The sequence below is a fragment of the Polyergus mexicanus genome, unplaced genomic scaffold (assembly GCF_030449975.1).
Source record: "Polyergus mexicanus isolate NDT 795.1 unplaced genomic scaffold, iyPolMexi1.0 SCAF_8, whole genome shotgun sequence".
In the NCBI taxonomy this organism is placed as follows: domain Eukaryota; kingdom Metazoa; phylum Arthropoda; class Insecta; order Hymenoptera; family Formicidae; genus Polyergus; species Polyergus mexicanus.
Window position 1 is genome coordinate 2,066,346 of NW_027223328.1, and position 24,826 is coordinate 2,091,171.

The 24,826-nt window shown below is 37.8% G+C and overlaps 1 protein-coding gene across 11 annotated transcripts in view; it reads left to right on the plus strand.

Moving 5' to 3' along the window:
* Positions 1-24,826, plus strand: part of LOC138935722 (SAM and SH3 domain-containing protein 1) — a 314,166-nt gene that overhangs the window by 200,488 nt on the left and 88,852 nt on the right. For all 11 annotated transcript variants that reach the window (XR_011447282.1, XR_011447281.1, XR_011447279.1 and 8 more), the window contains exons 2-3: positions 16,519-16,707; positions 18,171-18,334. Coding sequence is in view for 8 of the 11 variants with exons in the window: in XM_070300511.1 (XP_070156612.1) it covers positions 16,519-16,707; positions 18,171-18,334 (353 nt within the window). In the remaining 3 variants the exon portion in view is untranslated. The remainder of the gene's footprint in view (positions 1-16,518; positions 16,708-18,170; positions 18,335-24,826) is intronic.

The following is a 24,826-nucleotide window of genomic DNA, read 5'->3' on the forward strand; positions in this document are numbered from 1 at the left end:
AAATTACAAAGGACGTTTGATTAATTCGAGTAAGAACGGTGCTCGTTTCTTTTAACCGAATAAAACGCGTATATAAACTCAATTACTTAATTTTTTTCTTTCTTGTTCGACATTGACTGTTGCTTTACATTGTCTAAATCAACTTGAATTGATTGAATATACTTATCTTTTTATTATAAATACTAAATATATATTGATAGAATGTAAAATAAAATATTGAAGTTATGATGGTTTTACTAGTGTATTGCAAAATAGCTATATCAACGATGACAGATTTTGGAATCTTTAATCCAGATTCTCGTTTCTAAGATAATGTAAATCATATCATTATTAATTACTAGATAGTTATATATCATTGTAATATACATATGTATTATACAAGCTAGAGAGATTACTATTATTCTATTATTATTTTTAATTATCTATGCACGAATTACTGCGCTCGAAGAGGACCGTTGAATGATGAAAGACGACGAAAAAACAAAAACAAAAAGAAACGAAAAGAGAAAGAAATTGGTCGAGCAACGGCTAATTGCTGAAACTTCTGAAAATCTTTATATTTCGCAGCGAAGAAGCTTATAAGTTTCGTTTGTCCACAAAAGCCAATCGTGAAACGAGATGGGAGCGAGAATGGGATCGAGAAAGAGCGAGGTGACTTGGAACCGACTGCGCTTCGGACAAGTTGGAGCGGAAACAAGTTGAATGGCCGCGGTGCCTTGTACGAACAAAGTTGGGTAAAAATTAGTGTCGCATAATTAACACGGAGGAATAAATTCGCATTAAAGCGACCGGTACCACGAGACGGCGGCGGGCATCGTGACGCTGCGGGTCTCCTCGGCGGATGTGAGCAAAAATCGCACGATCGTAAAAATTAACTGCTTCGAAGGGAGTTTTGTTTTATTCCCTCTCTGAGGGAATACATGCGATATCGTTCTCTTTCGCGCCGCACGCGTTTCCGTTGTCGCTGCCACCATCTGCGCTACATTTCCTTTCGCACGATAGCGAGCCACAGCGCAAAAGCGAAGTGCGTTCCACGAACGAAATTACTGAACAGCTTTCACTCTGAATAGCGCTGTGTTCATTCGCGCACTGTCGCGCCAGTATGGCGAAATATCACACGTGTTGTCATACACTGTCATATATCGGTCCGGAAATTCCCCTCAAATGGATAAAGAGAGAAAATGAAATTAATGCTTCAGTAATTTTCATCTTCGCCGCTGTCATCTTCGCTAAATACGAAGGCTCTTTCGTATTTAATAAAAACCCACGTATGTGTCTTTAAAAAATTGCGTTAGAGAAAGATATATGAACATAAGACACAATTAATTTTACTCTAAAAAATGCAAAGATGTCTATCTATGCAGTTTTATTTATTATCGGGAAAACACTTGTAAAAAATCATATATTTCAACAATTTATTTAAATCTAAAAAGATATTTTAAATTAGTTTATATGCACTCATTCGTATTTGAAAAAACGAACTGTATAACAATATCAAATGATCAAATTATTTTTTTTTTCTAAGATTAATTAGAATATTACGACAGTTTGCTATAATGCACGGACAGCTGTCATTCGAAGATCGTCTTAGTCATGTACGCACACGTGCTCGTAGTAACATAGAGTGTACGCGCGTAGCACGTGACTAACCCATTCAAATATTCCACGTCGCGTTTTCTCCTCCTCTCTTTCCGCCCGGTCTCTCTCTCTTTCTTGTTCGCTCATTCACTTGGCTCAAACAAGCGTTGAATTACGTTTGCCATACCAGCATCCTACATCGTTTCGGAGCAAGTATATGTATGGGCTAATTCGCATACCTGTGTCTTTCCAGACACACGCTACTAGTTCGTCACGTTTCCCTATCGCGTCGCTCGTTACCACAGACGAGTTCTTCTTCTCGGCATATGTCGTAAAGATAAGATAATTTTATGTCTTTGAGATAGGGTGAATACCGAATCTGCCAAAGATAAGGATCATGTAACCGTTTCCAGATATAACAGTGCTTAATCCAAGGTTTGAGATATAATTATGTCATACGCGAATCGTCTAGACGTTTGTTAATTATGCCACTATCTATATATACATATAATGATTTGTACAAGTTACAAAATATTTAAAGAGAGTTCTGAAGTAAATTAAGTTTTTATGAAAAGAAATTATAAAAAGAATTTATAAAAAAGAAAAACATAACAGCTTTTATATATATATATGTATATGAAAAGAGACGCTCTGGCTCTCTTAAAAGATATTTTTTTCTTTTCTCGTATTTACATTAATTTAAATCAAATCATTATAATTTTAATAGACTAATGTAGAGACTTAATATCTCTAATTAGAATCTCTAATTGATTAGCATTAATAATTTTAATAATTTCATATTATGATATTAATATGCATAATTGAATACAATCGCTTTATTTGGCGCAATCTGACATTTATTGATTGGCGTGATAAATCAAGACAACAAGTGTAGCTGTGAAAACGTTATCGATCACATTTCATGTGTCGTGTACCGTGTAAGAAGCTAGCTAGCTTGTCGAGTGCATAAGAACCTTAACAGGTGATTTGCTATGTTGATGACGATCGTCGACTACCATTTTCTCGTCGTTAACAACAAGAACCGGAATCATTGTCATTCGATGTCGTCGTCGTCTTCGTCGACGATGTTACTGTCATTTCACTATTTTGAATAGAGCGTAAATCCGCACGTGAGTGTAAATACAACTGTCGTCTCAAATCGATGCCGTAAAACCAATGAGGAGGAGAAATTCTACACAAAGGTGGCGGCGATAGTAATGGCATTAAGATGCACGATCAACAGGGCCAATCTGCAAATTCAATAACACGGTGCGCTGTCGGTTGACATGTATCGCATCTTGAGCCAAACCCGATCGTACTCTCGCCTATGTGGATATACATCCACTTTCTGTATATCTATCTCTCTTCATCTCACATCCGTGCGTACACGCTCTCACACACACACGCGTGCGTACATAGTCGTGCACCATTTTTTTTTCTCTATCGGTTCACACGAGAATCCAAGATATACCCATGTACGGTCCAATCGCCCGCACCTTATTCTCCTTGTACGGGGTTTCTCGAGACATGGTACGGAATACCTACGTGACACCGAAACTGATTCGCGCAACTTTACCGGCAGCCTTCCTTTCGCTCTTCCCTTCTTTCTCGTCGAGCTGCCAGCCTGGCTGTGCCTTCCCGCTGCCCCGACTGCGAAGCAGTCAGCAGCCCCGTTCTCTCGTAATCGGATTCCCAAGATTTTTCCAACTTTTCCTTAAATCGCTCGCCACCCTCTTTTCCCGGTTCGTGCACCTCTTTTTCCCGACCGCGCGCGCGCGTCGGGTCGCTTCGAGGTCTGCGACGGCAGGGTTGGCTCCGTTCGGTCGACGAGTGAGAGTCGCCGTTGATTCTCTTCTCTCAGACGCTTCGATCGCGTTATTTCGTTGCGAAAGATCGCTCAAGAAACTTAAAAAGCTCAATTGCGCTTTTATCGTTAACTATCTAGAATTGTGCTTGAACGTGAATCGGAAACAGCCGGCCCAAGTTCTTCTGGAGTTCTCAATTACATGGACCATCGTATTTATGTATATAAACTCTTTCAAGTAATATGATATAATTGAATGACAGAGAGAAAAAGATTTTCTACGCGATGGAATTTTCATCACAAATTCATAAATTCTATCATCCTAAGTGATACTTTACATAATTTATTAATATGTATACGTATATTATTACATAATATTTTCATTTACTGTTAACCATAAATACTAATTAACATACCATTGTATCAACAAATAATTTCATATAATAAAATGTTCTTCGATATTCGTATTCATTACGCGTGCTTTTATCGTTACAAACAATAGCAATAGAAGTAATTATTATAAACTTGATTTCGCTAATAATCATACACGTAAAATAACCCCAATTATAACGGTCAAATTACAAAATTGGAATTATATTTATGTAAATTGCTATTAATTAATGACAATTCGCTATTAATTAATTATTGACAAAATAGCTCTTGAAATCTTTTGAGCGATAAAATATATGTTATAAATATTAATTGTATAACTATCAGAATACATAATTTATTTTTATTGTCAGAGGAGCTTCAAACGCGATTCAAGTGGATTATAAATTATTTTCGTCATTATATATAGCGTACCGGAGGATTAATAATATTCTAGCGGGCTGGCCAAAGCGATTATGCAAGCTTTTCCTTTCGTTACCTTGAGACTCAATTTGCTTTGTTTTACGGTATGAATGGGCACTTGTGGCTGGAACTTGCTTTTCGCTTTTCATAAATGTTATTAATATATCATAAACGATATGGTATTTCTCAAACGATAGCATGCTTCTGTTATGATTTAATACAGATTTAATCTTGCACGCATATCTAGGAAAGATATAAATCATTGTAATATAATTTATTATATAATTTATTTTTATTAATTTGTCTCCAAGATATTTAAAAAATCTAAATGCGTAGAGTTCCACATTTTTTAAGTTACGTCTAAAAATGATGGATCGTTAAAGCAGAGATATCAATGTATAAAAGAAATTTGTAAATAGCTAAAAGTTTTCGCATAAAGATGCAAAGTGTTACGAAAGCTCGGGCAAAAGAAAAATGCGATTGAAAGCGAAGGTCTTGCGGCTGCATTAATTGAAACGTTCGAGGCTTTTGAACAGCAGCCCGATTTTTGTCGCCGGTAAGCGCGGTGGGCGAAATAAAATGGTAGGAATGAGAAAACGCGAAAAGGAAGTATATCCCGGTTATACGGCGAGGTTCAAAATTGAATTGGTTTTTTACTAATTAAAATTTTAAACTTGACACCTGAATGTGCCGTCTTTAATGAGACGGCGTCTGCATCTCTCTCATTATTCTCGCGAGTGTCGGGGTGACAAAACCAGATAGGGAGGTTGAAAGGAAGAAAAAGAGGAACCGAGTAATACGACTCGGGAGGTCGAGTGCGTGTGAAAGCGCTAGCATACATGAGGAAAAACTTATACTCCATCTCACTCTCTCGCGACGTTAAATTTTATCATGGAGAAATATTTGAAGAAGTAAAAAATCAATATATGTGAATTACGTTGACCTTCGTGGTTTTACCAGGTTATAATCTTTCTTCTCTCTTCCTCTTTATCACATGTACGTATGCGAGAAGATCGTGTAAGATATTATCGAGCCATGAACGACATGTATGCGTACTATCGCGTTCAACCGAGCATAATAAGCGTACGTCTCCCCTTTTACTTTCATTGTATATGTTAATTAATGTTTGCATTACGCGGCGTCTGCAGATAATTAACTGCTCGGTACTTGTCATTAGGTTTTCCGTCTTATTAGCCCGATACCGCGAACGATTCTGATGTCTCTCTGCTTCCTCCGACTCGTCTCTCGCGAGTCTTCTTTCCATAATGACTCCCCGTCTCTTTTACGACACAGTTAAACCCGCGTTACTCGAGTGCGAGTGTATCGTTGTGCGATACCGTGGAGTCGCCGAATCGTCATGCGTTAATGGTTATTGAACTCTTCCCGTCGCGAAACGAGAGACAAAATCGGGCTACAGGGATCGTAACGCGGTTTTCCATACGCGCGATATAATCGTTTTTCGAGACATTCTCTTAACGAAGAGCACGGAAATTTGCGGTGTAAAGTTGAACGTGATTTTTCACGGATCGGCACAGAAATGCTGCAAGGTTCATTAACATTGTTTCCGATCTCTCTTCTCTTTCGAACGTGACGTGATATTTTTTCCGAACGTTAAAAAACATGTGCAAGATAAACGTTTTGTGCGGGAACGTTTTGATTAAATGCAACTACAGTTTCGAAATGGAGCTTTTTATAATATGAATAATACAACAGAGATAGAATCGTATAAAAAAACAAATCTCTAATGACAAGTCGTTAAAATAATTTGATTATTTCATAGAGATTTGATAATTCTCTGCTCTTCTTTTCTTCGAACTAACTTTTCATATATTTCGCCTTGTTCTTGCTTTAATTTTCGAAATTAAAATTATGTCAGATTGCGTGAATAGAACAAATTAAATGATCCATGTATTGGCACGACGTATTAGCAATTAAAGCGCAACGCTTAACTGAATGAACAATATGGAATAAATGCACAATAGAGGCGCACGCGTGATGTATATGTCAGTGTTGCATTTTATATCGTTGTCTGATGGTACTATTGTCGTTGATGATCGTGAATTGCCTTTGTCGATGCTATGCTCATAGTTATACATTCCATACCATTAATTCAAGCTTAACAATAGGAATGACCATTGTTTAAAAATACTTCGTCTCCATCGTTTCCAATACACTGTAAGTGTACAAATCAATGCGCCGGTGCGAAACTCACACGAGAAACCAGCTCAGCGCAACAGCATTCATGGAAGAAATACGATACGCAATATATTTTCAAAGAAAGTAAAAAAAAAAAAAATTCTAGGCAATTTAATATTAAATTCGATATTAAAATGACACGTGTACTTGCTTTTAAAATATAAAGGATAACGTAGATTTAGCAACGAGTTTTGACACAAGTATTTCATATTATTGTTGTGTATCCTTCTCCTTCCGTATATAAAAATTTGCAGAAGCATCACGGTTTATTGACCAAAAAAGGTATTTTAGCAATTCAAATCTTGTCCCTTTTGCTCTCCGCGCTGCCTCTGTACCGCTTGTAATTCAAGCATATACCGACAGGTCGAGTGAAAACCAACTGTAGTGGATGAGACGATCCAGTAGCCGCAAGCCACAGAGATTGCTCAAAGGGTCGGCCTTTGAAAATAAATGAAATATACCTACTTTCAGATGTGACGAGGGTCTAGCGTTACTTCAGTGATTAAGGCCGGAAATGAGCGGACTTGTACGGCTAATATTCATAACGCCTCGAGGCTTATTTCCGCACAAGTTGCGCCGCAACAACGGAAAGATTTTAAAGGCTTGTCACTCAACTGAGCCTGAGGCGCGCAAATTTATATTAAATTTTTTATTTGTTCGTCTACTTTTCTCAAGAGGGATTGTAAAATTGAATAATTTATAAACAATTATCATATTTCAATATGAAATGCATCGCGTAATTATCAGATTTAAAGAAAAGATATACGAAACTTATAATGGTTTTTATTTGACAGAAGATACGAAAAGAATAAACCAATAAGAAATATACGAAAAAAGAAATAAGATTATAGATTTATTTGGAAAAATTAATTTTTTCAATTATAATAGAGTGCTCGAAGAAATTGTATGTTTTAAAACAATATATTGGACATGCACACAAATAATAATTATCAAAAATGGAGATTGGAATCAACAAATTTACAACACTCCGATTACAAAATTTTCCAACATTTTCCTATCGGTTCGAAACGACAAAATTGAGAGCGGGAGAAACTGACTTTTGCCGCGCTTTTCACGAATGTTTACTGGCACATCAAGCAATATCAGTATAATCACACGATTAACTCTTTTTACGTGAAACATAACAACAATCAATTTTGCATTTGACGAGAGAATTTCAACAAATAAAACAACAGAAAAATAAAAATAAAAAAACAATGTAAATTGTATATTTCCAATTATTGTGTTTATATCGCTTATTGTACGTTATATATCGATAAGAATAGAAAAATCATTACAAGAGTTTTAGTTACAAAATAGATTAACAATTTGGTATGTTAATCTAAAACTATATATATCAATTTCCGTGATAGAAAAGAAAAGGATTAAAATTTTTTGAAATCGTTTGAAACGTTTGATACAAACACAATTGTGGGGAGTCTTTGTGTTGTTACTATTATGGTATATCTACATATAATATATCGTTAATTTTTGATATTTGTATGATGTAAAGAATAATCGGGAAAAAAAATATGTTTTTATTTCCTAAGAATGGGAAACTATAAAACGATACGAATGTAGCACAATCTTGTGTACGTTTCCGACGTAGCTTTTAGCCCGCATTAATATCGCGATGAGCGATGCGAACGGTTGCGCTTGGCGAGAGCGTCAAGGAATTTGCAGTGTCGAAAATTCCGCGGAAATCGGACGAAGAGGAAGCTGAAGACGGACCTGAAGAGGCGCGCGACGACTATGAAAAGAGGCGACAGAATTTTTCCGCGCAAAATCCGCGACGTGAACGGCGAGGAACGCGCGCCAAGAGCGCTGAACCGACAATAGCGCTCTTTTTCAGGGCCCCGTTCGTGCATTTAACAATGCTACAATCCACTCCCGCATGCACTTTCTTCGTCCTCCGTTTTTCTCACCGCCGTCCGTCATCGTCCTTCTTTCCGTCGTCGCGCCGCTTCTCGTTTCCCTCTCTATCCGCATCGACATTTTTCTTTCTTTCACTCCTCGTGCGTCTCCGTTCCTCTCTCGTTTCTTCCAGGCGCTTCCACTCGAACGTCGGGCTATCTTTTCGCACCCCGCGCTTTTTACCCCCGCGATATATTCATCCGCCGACAACAAGCGTCGTCCACCATCCCCTCGTTCTCGGAACCGCCGACGGTCGGCACAACGCGCAATGCATTTTTGTGATTAAAATTTAGTGACGCCGGCTCTGTTTCGGAGTGTCATAGCGAACGAAGTGTGCCGTACGCGTGTATATGTGTACGTGTGTATGTGCGCTGCCGGTATGGATGAAGGAGGGATTCCTGCAGGATCAGGGCGTCGAGATCTTCGACGAAAGTTTGTCAGAATGCCAGGTTAACTCGCCGGTCGTGTCGCTGAGAGATTTGAGAATAATTTTTACAAGCAAAGTCGTGCATTTTATGATTCACGGCTTTCCCGAGATATTCGCGGTTGACTTCTTCTTCTTTTTTTTTCTCGTGTTTTACAGAAAATCTGACTATTATCAAATATTGATAAAATCATACGAATTTTTATTTTTATATATTTAATAACAGCAGCATTACAACAGCTTTACAAATTCGCATATATAAATATATAATACAAACAAGAAATCTAGAATTTCATGAAAAAAAAAATGATTAACATCTCACGATAAATATATATTTTATGTAAAACGTGATCAAGATAGATTTAATATTTTCTAAAAAAGCGAATGTTAGCTAAATATATGATATTGAGAAAAACTATGTCTCAAAATTCGAGCTTAGGGGAAAAAGCATTTCGAGCGACTCGCACGCGTCTCTTTCCACACAATTTTCCCTCGAAAGAGTCCCGACCACCTCGAAAGATGCGGCATCAATCTTTGCTCTTAGCCGCCGTTAACTTCCGGGTTCCGTAAACATTCCATGGTCCTACGGTGAAAATAAAAATCGAGAAAGGAAGAAGCCTCGGAGCTTTTGCCGCGACGTGCTTTGCCGTGGCAGAAGACAGCCACGGCGAAGTTGACGGCAGCCGCCGCAAGAAGGATGAGAGCCTTGAAAAGGAGTAAGACGCGGGGAAAGACGATGGAGGGATTGCGGGTGTATAGAGGACTGGCCGGGCGAGCGGAGATTAAGGCGGCAGCTCTTAAGCCTGACGCCGAAATCCTGACGTCGAGGCTTTCGTCGAGTCTGAAAAGGGACGAAATACCAACCACCCACTACGCCGCGCCACTCGTGGACCAGTCTGCTGCGCATTACTCGCCGACCTTTACCTCTTAGCGCTTCTATCCTCCCCGTCATTCCATTTCTCTCTTCCTCTTCTCTCCTCTCGTCGCGGTACCGAAACAACATGGAGTGCTTGCCCTATCGAACCCAACAGACTGATTCCGACAAGCTCCCCTCGCGCGTTTGCATCAAGAATTATTTTTCACTATCTTGCCATTTTCTAAAACGCGAAAACTCGAGATATTTTCCTGCTCTGTATCACGTGTTTCCTCTACATTCACATTTACTATGAATATTACGATTCATGTATACAACGGGTAAATAATAAAATATTATTGTCACTTTGGATTTTTTTATCAATGAAGTATTAATTAATTTTTGATAAATAATTGCTCGCACGATAATTACAATTATATTTAATCTAACGAATCGATTTTTAACTACTTCAACAGAATACTTGTTACGCAAATATAAATTTCAATTTATATCGAACTAAAAGATATATGTGTATGTTTTTGTAAACCTTTGTATGAGAATATATCTATGAAGAATAAATAAAAGAACATGAAAAGGGAGAGAATTAATAGCATTAATAGTGCGAGATAATAATCTTCAAGATAGGCAAGCGCGCGTTTTTAACGAACAAGTCCATCTTCTGACACGGCGCTTTTAGCCGTACGATCGTTGAAAAACAGAAGTACGTGATTTTGCTCTTCGCCATCAACCGGGTCCTCGATCAGGCTCGAATCCGGAGAATGTCTGGCGCGAGAAGATCTCGATTGCCGGTCCGCCCGGCTTTTCGTGGATTACATTTCGTCGATGACGGGCTGGCGCGGTGGATGGGCGCGAAAGCGAGTAAATGAAGTATATGTAAATAATGAGGGTGAGGAAATGAATACGTCGGGACGGGTGCTCGGGCCGGTCTCCGCTAATGGCGGGTGCAACGCCCGTTGAAGGAACCATCCGAAAATAATTCCGTCCTCTATCCCGGTAGAAAGAGTAGTGGAGAGCAGCTCCCACGTTCCGCCCAATTATCGTAAAACGCCGTCTACTTCGCGCCTCGGATTTTAAGCGGGCGAGAAGCGTCGTTCGTATGCGAAATCGATATGCGTCTCTACGAGAAATGGTTCGCTCTCACAGTGAATGCTTACGAATGCCATTTTGCCACGAGAATAGTCAGTGATGGAATGGCTACTGCGCGACGGTGAATATTTTATATCCAATACTTTGTATTCAGAGTTTCTCGTACTCTGCGTTTAGTTTTACAGATATGGAAGACGATATAATTTCGAGTGTAATTTTTATCGAAAACTTCATGGGAAGAACATTGTTACACAAGACACTTGATTGACAATCGCGTCAAATAACTAACTGTCGATAAATTTTGCTGGATAAACCGGCGAGAGGAAAATGTGCCCGCGATGATCCGGTACACGGTCGCGTAAGATGAGATGTAAGAGAAAGAGAGAGAGAGATTATCGTGAAGACGGAAGAAAACGATCCACCGAGAGGTAGAGAAAAAGAAAGAAAACTAAAGGTATAGGTGGATAAATAGACCGATATAAAAAGAAGAAGTAGAGCGTAGGAAAGAGTAAAGCTCGTCTTGCAATACGCGGTTAAACTCTACGAGCACGTCGGAGAAGGGGAAGCTTCTTGACTTTTCAATTTTCTTCCGCTCTTCTATCTCAGTTCGACCGCTTCTCCCTCCCCTTTATTTCTTTCGTTCTCCTTCACTACTTTTCATCGCCTCTCTTCATCCTCTCCTCTCCCTTTCTTCCACCCCCTCTCCCTCCCCTTCCCTTTTCCCGTTTCTTTTCATCCCGCAACCTCGTCGAAGCGATCGCAGCGAGTCGATAGGGATTGCCTTTGCCCCGAGTAAAATAATTTTCCGGAAAGTTGTGCCGCTCGGCAATGTTAACACTCTGAAAGTGGGTTTGCTTACTTCAAAGGAAATATGAGAGCCGACGCGAACGCGCTTGATTTTTCGATCCGCTCCCTTACTTTTTATCCGTTAATGGGCTTTATCTTCTTGAGCAAGACGGATCGCGCATCGCTGACCACTTTGAATTCCGGCAGAGAAGTAAGAGCGAGATACGAAAGTTAACCGAGAGAATCGCGAGATTCGCCGCGAGCGGAAGCGAACGGATAGATAAATAAAACTGAAATCCACCTTCTCGACTTTTCCTATCTTTTTGAGAACCGCACTCCATTTCCGGCGATTGTTAAATAACGATTCTGCAATGCAACGAAAAATTTTGAACATCAATGATTGTTAATTTGCACTACGCTACTTATTTGACAATTCACGGTAAATCCTTTTTGTACACGAGATAGATTTTCATGCGAAAAAGTTCTCTTCTCTGGCTATACCTAATCATGTTACTGAAGTACAATTTTTCATCTCGTTTATTTCCGTGTAATATGCAATCGCGTCCACGATGTTTCGTGAAGAATTTTAATACGCGATAACACTTACATTAGGACGTGTTAACATGCATTTAATTTCTTTCTTTTTTCTCGAGACTTTATTTTATTTTATCTTTTTTTTTTTTTTACGCCTATAAAACTAATGTAACTCCATTTTACCAAGAACGTGTTTTTATGAACAATGAAGTATACATATACGCCGTAAGAATGAAATAACGTCATGTATCATATCGAACGGGTCTCCATTATCCGTGAAATTTTCTAGGCCAAAGGAGCGATGTTTCGTGCGGCAATGTGTATGTGTCATACAGTTTGACGGAAAATCCATGACGGAGGGTGAAACATAATTACGATGCGCGCCTTGTCATCGAGCCGCTGAGGGGGCGGTCGTCGTTGTTCGACGGATGTCCGTGCAATGTCGAGTCGGGTCAGCTGGCAATGTTGTACTGCCGCTAGCTCGTTAGAATGAAATGGCTCTCAGGTAAAGAATGGTAGCAGAAAGAATTAACTCTTACCACGAGACGGGTACTTAGATCGTGCAGAAAAACCTGCGCCAAATGTTTTTGCCGTCTGGAAGAGATCTTATTGTTCCTTATAAAACCCGGTTAATTGCTAAAGTCCGGTACTCGTTAAAAATGGCGCATTCTGTCAGTGCAATTATGTCGTCGTCGTCTATTTCCTCCTCTCTTTCACTCTTGCGGTAATTCTATATTATCTAATTATATAACAGAAAAAATAGATCTTTTTTTCTAGAGCTTGAAAAATCGAAACACATTTTGAAACGTCACATAATGATAAAAGCATATTTTCATATTCATATCTTTTTTAATACATTTATATCATGCTTATCTCTCATCTATTTACGTTAAAAGTGAATGGTGCGACACGAAAAATCTATATTTTATAATGATGATAAACACATACGCGCCTTTTTTATCAATTGTTAAATTCTCTATATAATAAGAAATGAGATGTTTAAGCTGCGGTTCTCAAAAGATCGTTTTCTGAGCAAGAGATAAACGATGGAGTAAGTTTTTGATGAGACATGAAAATGAAGAGAAAAGAGTTTTGCGTTAACCGCGGGGACATTTGGCGGATGTTTCGCCAAGCGGCTCTTGATAAAATGAACGCTTTAATCACTCCTCGATTATCCCTTCACGGATGAAATTTTAATTTACGATGCAATAAAGTTCCAAAGAGTCGGGCTCGCGCGTACAAAATTCGCTCGCTTTATGCGCTCTCAATTTGAAAGTTTCAGTTTGACCGTTAAGCCCCCGGAGGGAAATGATGGGGCGGAGGACAGAAATTGGAATGGGGGACAGAGGGATGAAAGGAGAGGGAGAAAGTGGAAGGAAGAGGCGCTGGAACAAGAACTACGGAGGAAAGTGCAGAGTAGTGGGGAACATCGTATTAAATCGGAAGATTGGAATTCTAATTAATACTCGCGGATTATCGATAAAGGGGCACGAGGAAACGGGGCACGTTAAGGGGACGCAAGGAGGGAGGGAGGGATGGATGGAGGATGGCGGAACGATGACTCGTTCCGTTCGTTTCATCCTTCGCGCGTCTTCGACACTCGCCTTAATGTCTTCTCTAACCCACCCTCACAAATGACACCGCCGTCGGAATAGATTATATCGTAATGAAAATCTTGACGTTTGACGTTCTGCAATTGATGACTTTATATTACCGTCCATTCATTGAATATCTCCCGTACCGATGTATATTACGTGTCAACGTTTCTTTGCAATAGACTGATTAGCGTGAAATGAATTTTCACAAGCTGGCTGATTATTTGCAGGAGCATTATTAAAGGCAATATTGAAAGCACGCGCTTCTCACATCTATGGTCACGAATACCCGAGTTTTTTCGGTTGATTAATAGATACTTTTTGCATAACTGCAAAATCATATCCATCGTTAGTAAAATCGTGATAATTAATTGGTCCGTTTTTAATATCTCGTCAATAATATTGCATGTATATATATTCTTTTTTTAAATAAGATGTTCTCTAATTATAAATCTGTTATCAAAATATATTACTATATAAAATACATGGCAGATGATACCAAGAGAAATTCACTATAATCACAAAAAAAAGGGGGCGAGATATCAAGATCTTTATTTTAATATGAATTTTATATTTTATTTTAGTCGCGCGTGCTTCACGCAAGCACGTTATACGTTCAATATGGATCGCTCTGAATATCTTTTTTCACGCAGTTTACTCTGCCGCTATTATAATACAGGAAAATGCGACGTCACACGTGTCGTGAATTCTTTCCGCGGATGGGGCGCGCGTTTGGCGACAGCTGTGTATAATTGTGCGAAACGGATACGGGATTGTCGGAATGTGCCGTACGTCGCATATCCGAGAGAATTAGTTACGCGGGTGCGTTTTTGGTACGCACATTCCATTCTTCTTTTTTATCTCGTAGCAAGCAACGAACGTCATGTCCTAAAAAGATAAATTATTAAATAAATTGTTTATACAGTTTAATGAGTTGATGTCGCATATTTAATCTTGCACAATCGTAAAGATAGTGCTTTGTTATTTACTCTAAATATATTTTGGCTATTATTATTAATCAATGTAATTTTACTATGGAATATATCGCTGATACATATTCCATTAAGTATTAATATTATATATAAGAAAGTGAAAGGAAGATTCTTTTATTTCTCTCTCGAAGAGTTAAACGCATCGCACACTTTGTCACGAAGCTGCTCGATTGCATAGACGTGAAAAATCGTCGGCGCTTTTCGCGCGGAAGATGAACCGTTTTCTCGCGTTGGGCATAATTTCCGCGTAATTCACTCACAGCCGCGAAGGGAATATATTTACAAATGGAATTTAAATCCGGGAGACGATCGCACGCGATAGTCGCGGGCCGCGGAATATCGTTTGCCAATGGAAGCGATAGCGGCGGCGACGAAGGGGGTGGATGAATGGAAACGCTTAAAGTGTAAATAGGAGACGACTCGCGCCAGACAAAGCGTTTTCTTGACCCCCTCCTTCTATATATTCCGCCTCCTCCTCATAGCTATAAAAGGGAAGGACATAGTCCTTTCACGGTTACTACGAGTCTGGGAGTCGAATCGAGAATCGGCGGAAGTGAAATCCTGAAATATTAATGTGACATCCAACCTTCGTCGTACGCCGATTCTTACCACCGGCTTCGTCTTCCCAGTTCTCATCGTCCGTGTTCTTTCTCTTTCTCCAAGATCGTACGACCGACGTTTGCCTTTTCTTTCTCCTCACGTTCGCCCTTGTGCTACCTTGTTGAATCATATACCACCCGCGTCGGCACGTTGGCCTGCCACGATTTGGAAAAACAGGATATATATATACCTCCACACATACATACATTTACGTATAAAGATTTTTTCCGTGAATATCAGTTTGCTTGATCAAGTAGAAAGAATAATTTAATATAACATCGCCGAAATTGATACATAAATGTGTACAATGAAAATGCATTGATATAAAAATGTGGTTTTTACAGGAACACATTATTTATAGTCTTTTTGCAATTTTTTTTTAATTTTAATGTTTCTTGTTCTAAACGTGAGTATAGGAATAAACATAAATTTTGTTTGATTTAAATGCGAAAGATAGATGGTGCTGGTAAAAAGAAGGAATTTAATATATGATTGTTATACATACCTGAAAAGCGGAGAAATATTTCACCGGCGCGTATATTAACAATTTTCCACCGTCGTAGATAGTAAAGCATAGACTTCTCGTTTAGACGTATTGTAATTATGTGTGTATCCGACTATTTCGAAAAGTTATATCAGTTTAACCAGTGACTCTATTTAATCAGACAATATGTATTGTTTGTCATTATACGCAATATATCACAAAATTCCATGATTTTGTCAGCCTTCATTAAATAGCTGAATAATTAATCTAATCTGTAAAATGTGTTTCGTGTTTTCAACAAAAATTGATTTTATAACATTGTATTGAAAATTTACGTTTATTTATTAATTCACGAAGAGAAGGAATTTATTATAACACTTTTTATACAAATCTGTTTAAGCACACATAATTAATTTTCGACGTTACATCAATATAAAAAAAAAGAAATTTTTTTTTCCTGCAAAGCGAGTTTTTGTGAAAAAAAGATTAATAACTTATCTATTTAGATTAAATTTATATATTTATTATTTATATTTCGAAAAGTCATCCTTTGCAAATCTACTGTGCTGTAATCTACGCATCCCTTGATTGTATTATACATTACATCGCCCTGCCAATATACCGTGCATGATTAACCGCAATAATGAATATTTCTGCACTTATAAATGATGCAAGATACAATTAATTACGTGCCACATAATTAATTAACTGTGACAATGCGGTCGATCTTTCTATATGGCAAACGATATATCTGCCGAATACACACATATTTATGCATAAAATTTTATTGCATATAAATCGCGTTAAATTGCATTTATTTTCGACGATTTCTAACGGTATTGATATTGCATTTTTTCAGGAGGGCGAGAGGGGGTATTTGGAGGGACTCGCTTCGAGGTACGCGGATCTCTTCAGAACACATTACGGAGATGTTTTGGAACCGCTCGAGGAGTTACGTCGGCGAGAAACAAACGCTTCCGCCAGAATGCCCAACACCCAGCTCACCACCAGTCATTCACAGCCCATTTACGTGCCCGGAAAATACTCGGTAAGCAAAATCCCTCATATTCGCTTTTATTTGCCGCCCTTCCCATTCCGTCAATTCTCTTTTTATTGCTTCCGCGGGCAGCATAATGCGGTTAAAGAATGACATACAGTATATATTGTGGCTTGTGTCTATCGCTACGATTTCTTCTTATTACTCCACTCTCCTGACACTTTGCCAAATTGCTTTCGAAGGGACAGAATTCGCGTGAGGAACACGTCCAGTTGATTCGATACGAGCGTTTGTGCCTTTCTCTGATGAATAGATACAATTTTGTTACGAGGAAAATTGTCAGAGAGAGAGAGAGACAATTGCCTGTCGATAAAATACGAACATATTTATAATGCTAAAATTGCGTTTTAATAGTTATTGCAACAAAGTATATAAGCATGTACAGAGTATTTAAGATAATGATTAATGATAACATTAATGAAAAGATTATATGAATCATATTAAGTTTACTAAATAACGTTTTAAATATTGTCGACTTTTTCTGCAAGAGGCAGAAAAATATTTAAAAATCTTTTTATATATCGAACGATGTACTTAACAAAAAAGAGATTTAGCGAAGAATGATTTACGGAAGCTCAAACACTTTGCATTTGTGGGTTCGTGGCCTCTATGAGTAACTTCCTAAAGTGCTTTAAGGCGATTAACCGTGTAGACTCTATCGATCCCAGCTTAAATCGGTTATTGTTCGTTACCCCAGACTTTCTCCGCGTCTAATCGAGTTTTCAAGCGCAAGCAATCGATTAACGATTAAGGTCGAGCTCTTCCGAAGATCGATAGCGTATCAATTTGGAAAATTAATAAAAATCACTCGTCTTCTGGAATATCGCGTCTTTATTAAACGTGAAAACGATTGTTTGATCATCTTGTTTATAATTCAATTAACTGATCGCGAATCCCATTTAATTTTCTATCTCTCGATATATTTTTATAATTTTTATATTATCAAAGTTTTATATATTCAAAAATTACAAAAACTTTGTAAATATTTAATCATATATATTAAAAAAATTAATGTTAAATTGACAAAAATTTGATTCTGATTACAAAAATAAATCATTGTTTTTTTTTTAAGTATATAATTATGGTTATCAAGGTATTTTTATGGCACTAATAATTAATAATCTACAATAAAACCAAAATTTGATATGGGTTTATTATTATATATAAAAAATATTTTATATAATTAGTAAATTTTTTTTCTGGAAGGGCGAGGTTTGTCCTCTCAAAAGACTGACCGTCAAGTACGTTTATATGATCTTTTCTCTCATAAAATGTCACGACCCAACAACCCTGTCTTCCCATGTCTCTTCATTCTCTGTAACGAGTTCTTAATATCACTTCCGAGGCTTTTCCTACTTAAGACGTAAATGGTAGTCCCGTACTGCTTCGCAAGCAAAACCCGCCGCCATGTATAAAGTAGTGGAAAAGAGCGTACGTTCTTTATTTTTGTGCAGCCCTCGAGCTGCCTCAGCGACAAGGAGGAGGATGAAATCTATGGCTTCGGATACGGGGTCTTCAGCAGACAGATGCTCCAGCATCGACAGCAGAAGCTCGCACTCGCCACACAAAACACGACTGTCGCCGTGACATCAGGTGGACCTCAGACAACCTACCAAAGGTAAGAAGAAACGCATGTTGATATCTATATATCCAGTATTGCAATAGTTTGTCCGCAAATATAATCTGGTTCAAATAGATAGTAACAAACATTTTTAATCTATCTAAGAAAACTAAAATATAATCTATATATGAAGAAAATTGTCACTTCCTCTCTTTTTCTCTTCTTGCTCTTTCTTTCTCTTTCTATGTGTATGTGTGTACGTATATATGTGTGTAGAAGGGAAGGAAGAGGGTTAAAATAAGTATGTAAAAAATTAGTAATTGAATTACAAAGAATAATGCAATGATTAGGCATAATAATAATTTACGGATCAGAAAAATTAGTAGAATAAGTCGAAATTGATCAGACAGAGTTTGCATCTTAAAGTTTTTTCCAAGATTTCAAGATTTGACTATCTAATTCTATTTATTCTTAGGTATGTATAATTTACTTTTTTCTATATACGTGTGTATGTATGTGTGCGTGTGTATATTAATATTTTAAATAATAAAAATTATTAATAAAATAAAAGATAGTAAAATATTTACTATCTCATTTACTATCTTTGAATAGGAACTATTTATTGCGCAAGAGAATATTAACGCGGCAGAATCCATTACTTGCTCGAATCGCATCAGTGATGCCCGACATCGAATGTATTCATCGAATATTGCAAATCCGAGAAAACAGAACGATTTTCGCATTTGACGATTTAATTTGGATAGTCAAATAACACGCGCGCATATAGTGCACGAGAATAATGAAATGTTAATGCTAATGGTTGATCCAGTTAATTCCAAAATTTGGGACATGTCGATTAATCAATCCTTCTTTGAAATATAAATAAAAATTATTTATCATAAATGGTTGATCGTATAGGATGTCGAACTTCCGTATTTATGAAACACAGATATTGCGGAACGTTTAATATTCAATTTATACGAGAAGCAATATGACATGATTGCTTTAAACGGATAGCACGGATAAATTCAAATTAGAATCGATCTCGCCAATTGGTCTATCAACATGAAATAAATATTTTGTTCTTGAATTGCTTTTTTCTTATTTCGAGTTTTTATAATTTGTAATCTTCTATAACTTTAGAATTTGCAAGTTTTCAATTTTTATATCAATTCATTCTACTATCAATCCTAGCTTGCACATTGGTAGAAGGAAAAGATTTAAAACAAAGATATCAGAATTCTAAATATACATTGGAGATCCTTTATATTTAATGGTGTTCCCATTTTTACGCACCTTTGCACAGGACAAGCGCACTCGGCTTTCCGGACCGTTCGCGAAACACGACGTCACTGCGCGCCGCTCGCTGCCGCAATCGCGCGCAGTCTGTTTATTATCCGTAATTGCCCATTGCTAACTGCTCTAACTGATCCGAAATACCATCTGCGTGCAGTCTCGCGCCGGCTGCTTGATATTTAATGGCTAATTAACCGACGAACCGAGGCAGCGAAAGCGCGTTTGGCCCGGCATTCTCGTGTACTTACTCGACGATGCCGCGCCGTATCGTTGCTAGCAGGAGGAACTGAAAGACTAGAAGGATGCGAGAAGAGAAGAAGGGGATCAAGACAGGAGAGAGAGAGAGAGAGAGAGAGAGAGAGTGGAAAGTGAGAGAGAAGGCATATCGCATTATTAAATTCCATTATCGCGCCGTAGCCATCGACTGTTTTCGTGCACGCGCGAATAACCACGATGCTGAGTCCATGAAACTGCTCTCTCACTCTTCTCGTTGCCGCGATGAGCACGCTTTGCGAATGAGTACGCTTTCACACGGACCGTATTGGCATTCTCGGTACTGTGACTCGGCTTTGAAATGACGTAGAATCTAAATCGAATACACCGGATCCTTTTTCAGAAAACCATAAATTCTCGCGACGATAATTTTCATAGAATTGCTGAAAATAGTTTTTATTATTATAAATAAAAAAAGAATAATTTTTTAATCCATATTTTAAATTATAATTTAATGAAAAAGGAATGGTTACTCGCACTGATTTAAAATTGTGAGAGGTATGTAAATACAATATATAGCTATACAATAATGTTTGGATATTGACATGCTGGTGCAAAATTATTGTTCAATCTGATAATGGCACTAATTTGCGGCGACTATAAAATTAATTGCTTGGAAATAACGATCAATCGAACGAAGCTTTTCGTGGATTTAATTGGCGTTCTGTTGCTGTAAATAACGAGAATCGAAAGTAGCGCTTTTCAATTGCTCTCATAAATAATGAAGATCGGGAAGTACAATAAGCAAAATAAAAAATGACATAAATAAATTAGCAGCCATGAAGGAAATTTTAAAATTGATATGGTTATGTCTGTATCTTTATCGGTAATCATTTATTGTCAAATGATAATCTTAATTGTATTCAATTATATATTCTATTAATTAATTGCTCTTCTTTTATCACAAAATACGTTATAATAAAGTTATCAAGACAGAAAAGGGATGGGAATAACAATAATTTTACAGCGATGATCAGCGAAGGGATTAACATTGGGACGCGAATTCAATATCATATCTTTATCGTGTATCGTTGGAAACTTATTTTCTTGCAAACATTTCTGCGTTTCGAAGGACATTAGGCGGGGATTTTTAATGGGCTCATAAATATCATCGCGATGCTCGGCACGTTAATGCAACGAGCCGAGAGACCGCAGTCTCTGTTGCCCACATACGCCAAAATAATTACCGACTTCGCGGTAATTTATCGCGGTGCTATAAAGCATGTACTGCCGTGGTATCGTTACATGGCAGACTGCGCGAAAAACATTGAAAAATAGTCGACGAGGTACACCTTTCCCCTTTCATGTTCCATGTTACAGTCTGACTTGCGATGGAAACAATTTCTAATAGATTCACCGCATCGTTTCGATGACGATCTTCCAACTGGAATGTAGAACAATTTGCTTTTTATTTTTCTCTCATCGCGTAATATTAGGGGCGGAATTAGGCGGACCTTTATTACGTCTACTATGTCTTGTAAACAAAAATTTTTTTTGGAATATTTTTGGATAACGGAGAGATTTTTAAGATTTCTTAATTATTATTATTTTTTATTTTATTATTTATTATGTATATTAACTTATATAAAAAATTTTTTAAATATTTAAATAAGATATGAATATACAGAAAAATATTTTCTCTTGATATATTATTGTATATATGATAGAGAAAATTAATACAATATATATATATATATATATATATATATATATATATATATATATATTTTTGATATCTTAAAATAAAAAATGAAGAAGATAAAATATAATTTATGAAATTTCTCGTAATTCCCTCACTTGCGTGACTTAATTTTTTTTCCTTTCAATATATTTTGCAATAATAAATATCTCTTCTGTGGGATCTTTGCCAGAGAAGGGAAATCCTAGGATAGCAATATCCTCTGTACCGATCTTGCATGCAACCGCTTTGATCCGTTTGAGCGAGAGAGGATCCATCGTGTTTGCCATCGCGCCGGGACGCGCGTCGAAGCGGCGAGACGATGATCGCGGAATTCATTAGCAACGCGGAGATGGATATCGCGTCCGATTGACGAATGGATCGCATGCATTAATTATACGCGGTTGCGCACACGGCCGGCCGTTTGTCACACGGTCGATGATGCGTTTAACGATTACCCGCCGATGATGCAACCGACCGGACCGGTCGCGCCGGCCTCGTCGTCGTCACGTCTTTCCACCGAGGGTATACGCGCGCGCGAATGCAACGTCATTATCCTAATGCAGTATATACCCCGTCCGGTTTTTCGAACGCGCGTGTTTTATTGTATCTCCCTTGTGGAATTTATTCACACGCGACGTGCCGATCCGTACACGTAAACCACACGAGATAAATACATAAAATAATTCTCTTGGATTTTTTATTTGTTCAAATTTTTATTTATCTTTTTTTTACATCTAATCCTAGAATCCTAGGTATCGTTTTCATTAATTACACCGAATCGGATCATCGTACGTTGGCGTATATCTCTCTCGATAGGGCTGAAAATAATTTATAATGGAAAATTATTAACCGTGACTCCGGACGCCACGACGGATTGTGAACGGCTTATCCGCGCGCCCTTCGTATTCGCGAAAATGGGCGTCGGAACATTCGCGCTATAAACAATCGCACGGAGCGTGGTCATAAATTAATAAACGAACAATAACGCGGCAAAGTAAAGCCTGACTGACGTGTTGACAGCCAAGGCCGATGGTCGGTTTTGTCGTGTCGACGGCCAGGCAAGGTAATCCTATCGACTCGTCGGCACGTCGCGTCGTCGCATCGCGCGCGCCAGAATGCGCGCGCTCGATTATCCGCGCTGCGAAACTCTCGACCTCGCGCCCGTCATTCCGCGTATAATCGCAGTTTAGTCCCTTTCCATATTCCGGCGCTCGCATCCGGTCGTCTACAATTGTTGGCCGTGTGCCGGCGCGTTTACGATCGATCGATCCCATAGGACAAAACAGATTTTTCGATCACACCCTTCCGTCCGCCTTTCCCTTCTCCCCCTTCCTCTTCGCCGGATAAAGCTATCGAATCACCACGTCGTTTTTGCTTCTCATACACATGATTTCATGTAGATGTGTATTTACGTAGCGCCGAACACGGAACACGGATTTCGATGTGCAGCAGATTTGAATTCTGTGCTCATCCTGATTATTCGGATATTTTATTATCTTCATTGCGAAGCCGTTTGTCATTGTTATTAATATATTGAGCGAATAAAGGTAACAGTGTGTACGTATATGTGTATAGAAAATTATTTTGATTATTATCGTTAGAGAGAGAGAGAGCAAGCTTAAATAAATTCTACATTTTAATAAAAGACACATTTATCATTTTTATGCCTTAATTTTTTGACTACAAAATTCAGTGTAACATATTATACATTATTTCGATATTACTAAATGGGTTAAAACTACATTTGTAACCAGTTTATATCATTACAAGTTTGAATCTTTTGTCATTATCGCCATATAGATAGCATTCTAGATAGCGTTAAAGCTACATGTATATTTCATGCTTTTTTATACATGAAAGAAATACAATTATTAATAGTTACGTAATCTCGTAATATTAAATATGGATTTTGCGGCAGCGCAAGTTTTATGAGAAATACGCAATTATTTTTGTCAAACAAAAATAGCGGACTTTATTGAAATTTCAATGAGGAACGTGTGCTTATGAATAACGACGGAAACTGCTATTCTCTCGTAAATTCATTCATTATTACAAATGTATCGCGCGTGATTATACTGGAATCACGTTAATGCAGCGAACCGGATACGTGCCGTTTCTATGCCCTTCTCGTCAACTGCACGCTGGATATTCGACGTCAACCGTAGACGTGTCATAAAAATATTAAATTTAGTTTACAATTTAGTTTGATACCATTGGTCATATTATTTTACGCACGTAAAATTAAACTTTTCAGTATATCTTTTTACATATATGAAAAATTGTAAAATAAATATAATTTTAAAATAAATATAAAATACGAGATTTACTTGAAACTCTTTTAGATTTTCAACTGCTTTAAATTTTGTAATAGCTTATGGAAAAAATAATACGAGAATAATCGCATAGCGCAAAGTCATAGGATTATATAAAAATGCAGCATTAAATTAATTTATTAAATATATTACAACACAGTTTATTATAACGATTTCTTAAACATACATTCTATATTTATATTTAAACTTTTGGATATTATTTTTGAATTGAGAGAAGCATTAAAAAGAATGCAAAAATATTGCGATAATATATAAGGAGAGTGTATAGTAATCGTAATAAGATTTCAAAAAGTTCGGAAAAAATTTTATTGCAATGCCTCTTTGATTTCTTCGAAACGCGCTGTAGCATTGCAAACATCTTATGTATTTTTCAATGTCTACCTACTGAAAGATTCGTGTGCAAGGAGCGAGAAATAACACGAGAAACGCGACGAGGACTCTCGTACTGGCTCCTTGGAAGAAATTTGCATATTCGAGTGGCAGCGAACAGGTTAAAAACGTATAGAGCCTCGTGTTTTCCTACAGTTTTCAATCGCGTACGATAGACTATCTCTCGCACGCGAAAGACTATGTTACACTAGCTGATTTCGATCCCGCAGCTTCATCAGAATTCCCCGCGCGGACGACGGTAACTTTCTACCATCTATTTATTTCGTGCCATTCCGAGCACTCGGCTCTTCCAACGCCTACTCATCGTAGTAATCATGACTCTTAACAGCCCTAAATCGATTGCTACTTGGCACACAGCTAGATTCGTCGTTACCTAAGAAAGAAGCAATCGCTCCTTCCGTTTCGATGTTGTAAGTTTAACGAGAAAGCAAGCCCAATACAGTTGCACATTCGAACCGTGACAGACGTAATCGATTTTACGACGCTTGGGTCTCGACTAAATAAATGTTGGCTTTCTGTCAATGTTGACAGTCTCGTAAACTTAACTTTTTCCACATTTAATCGTTTAAAGAACAA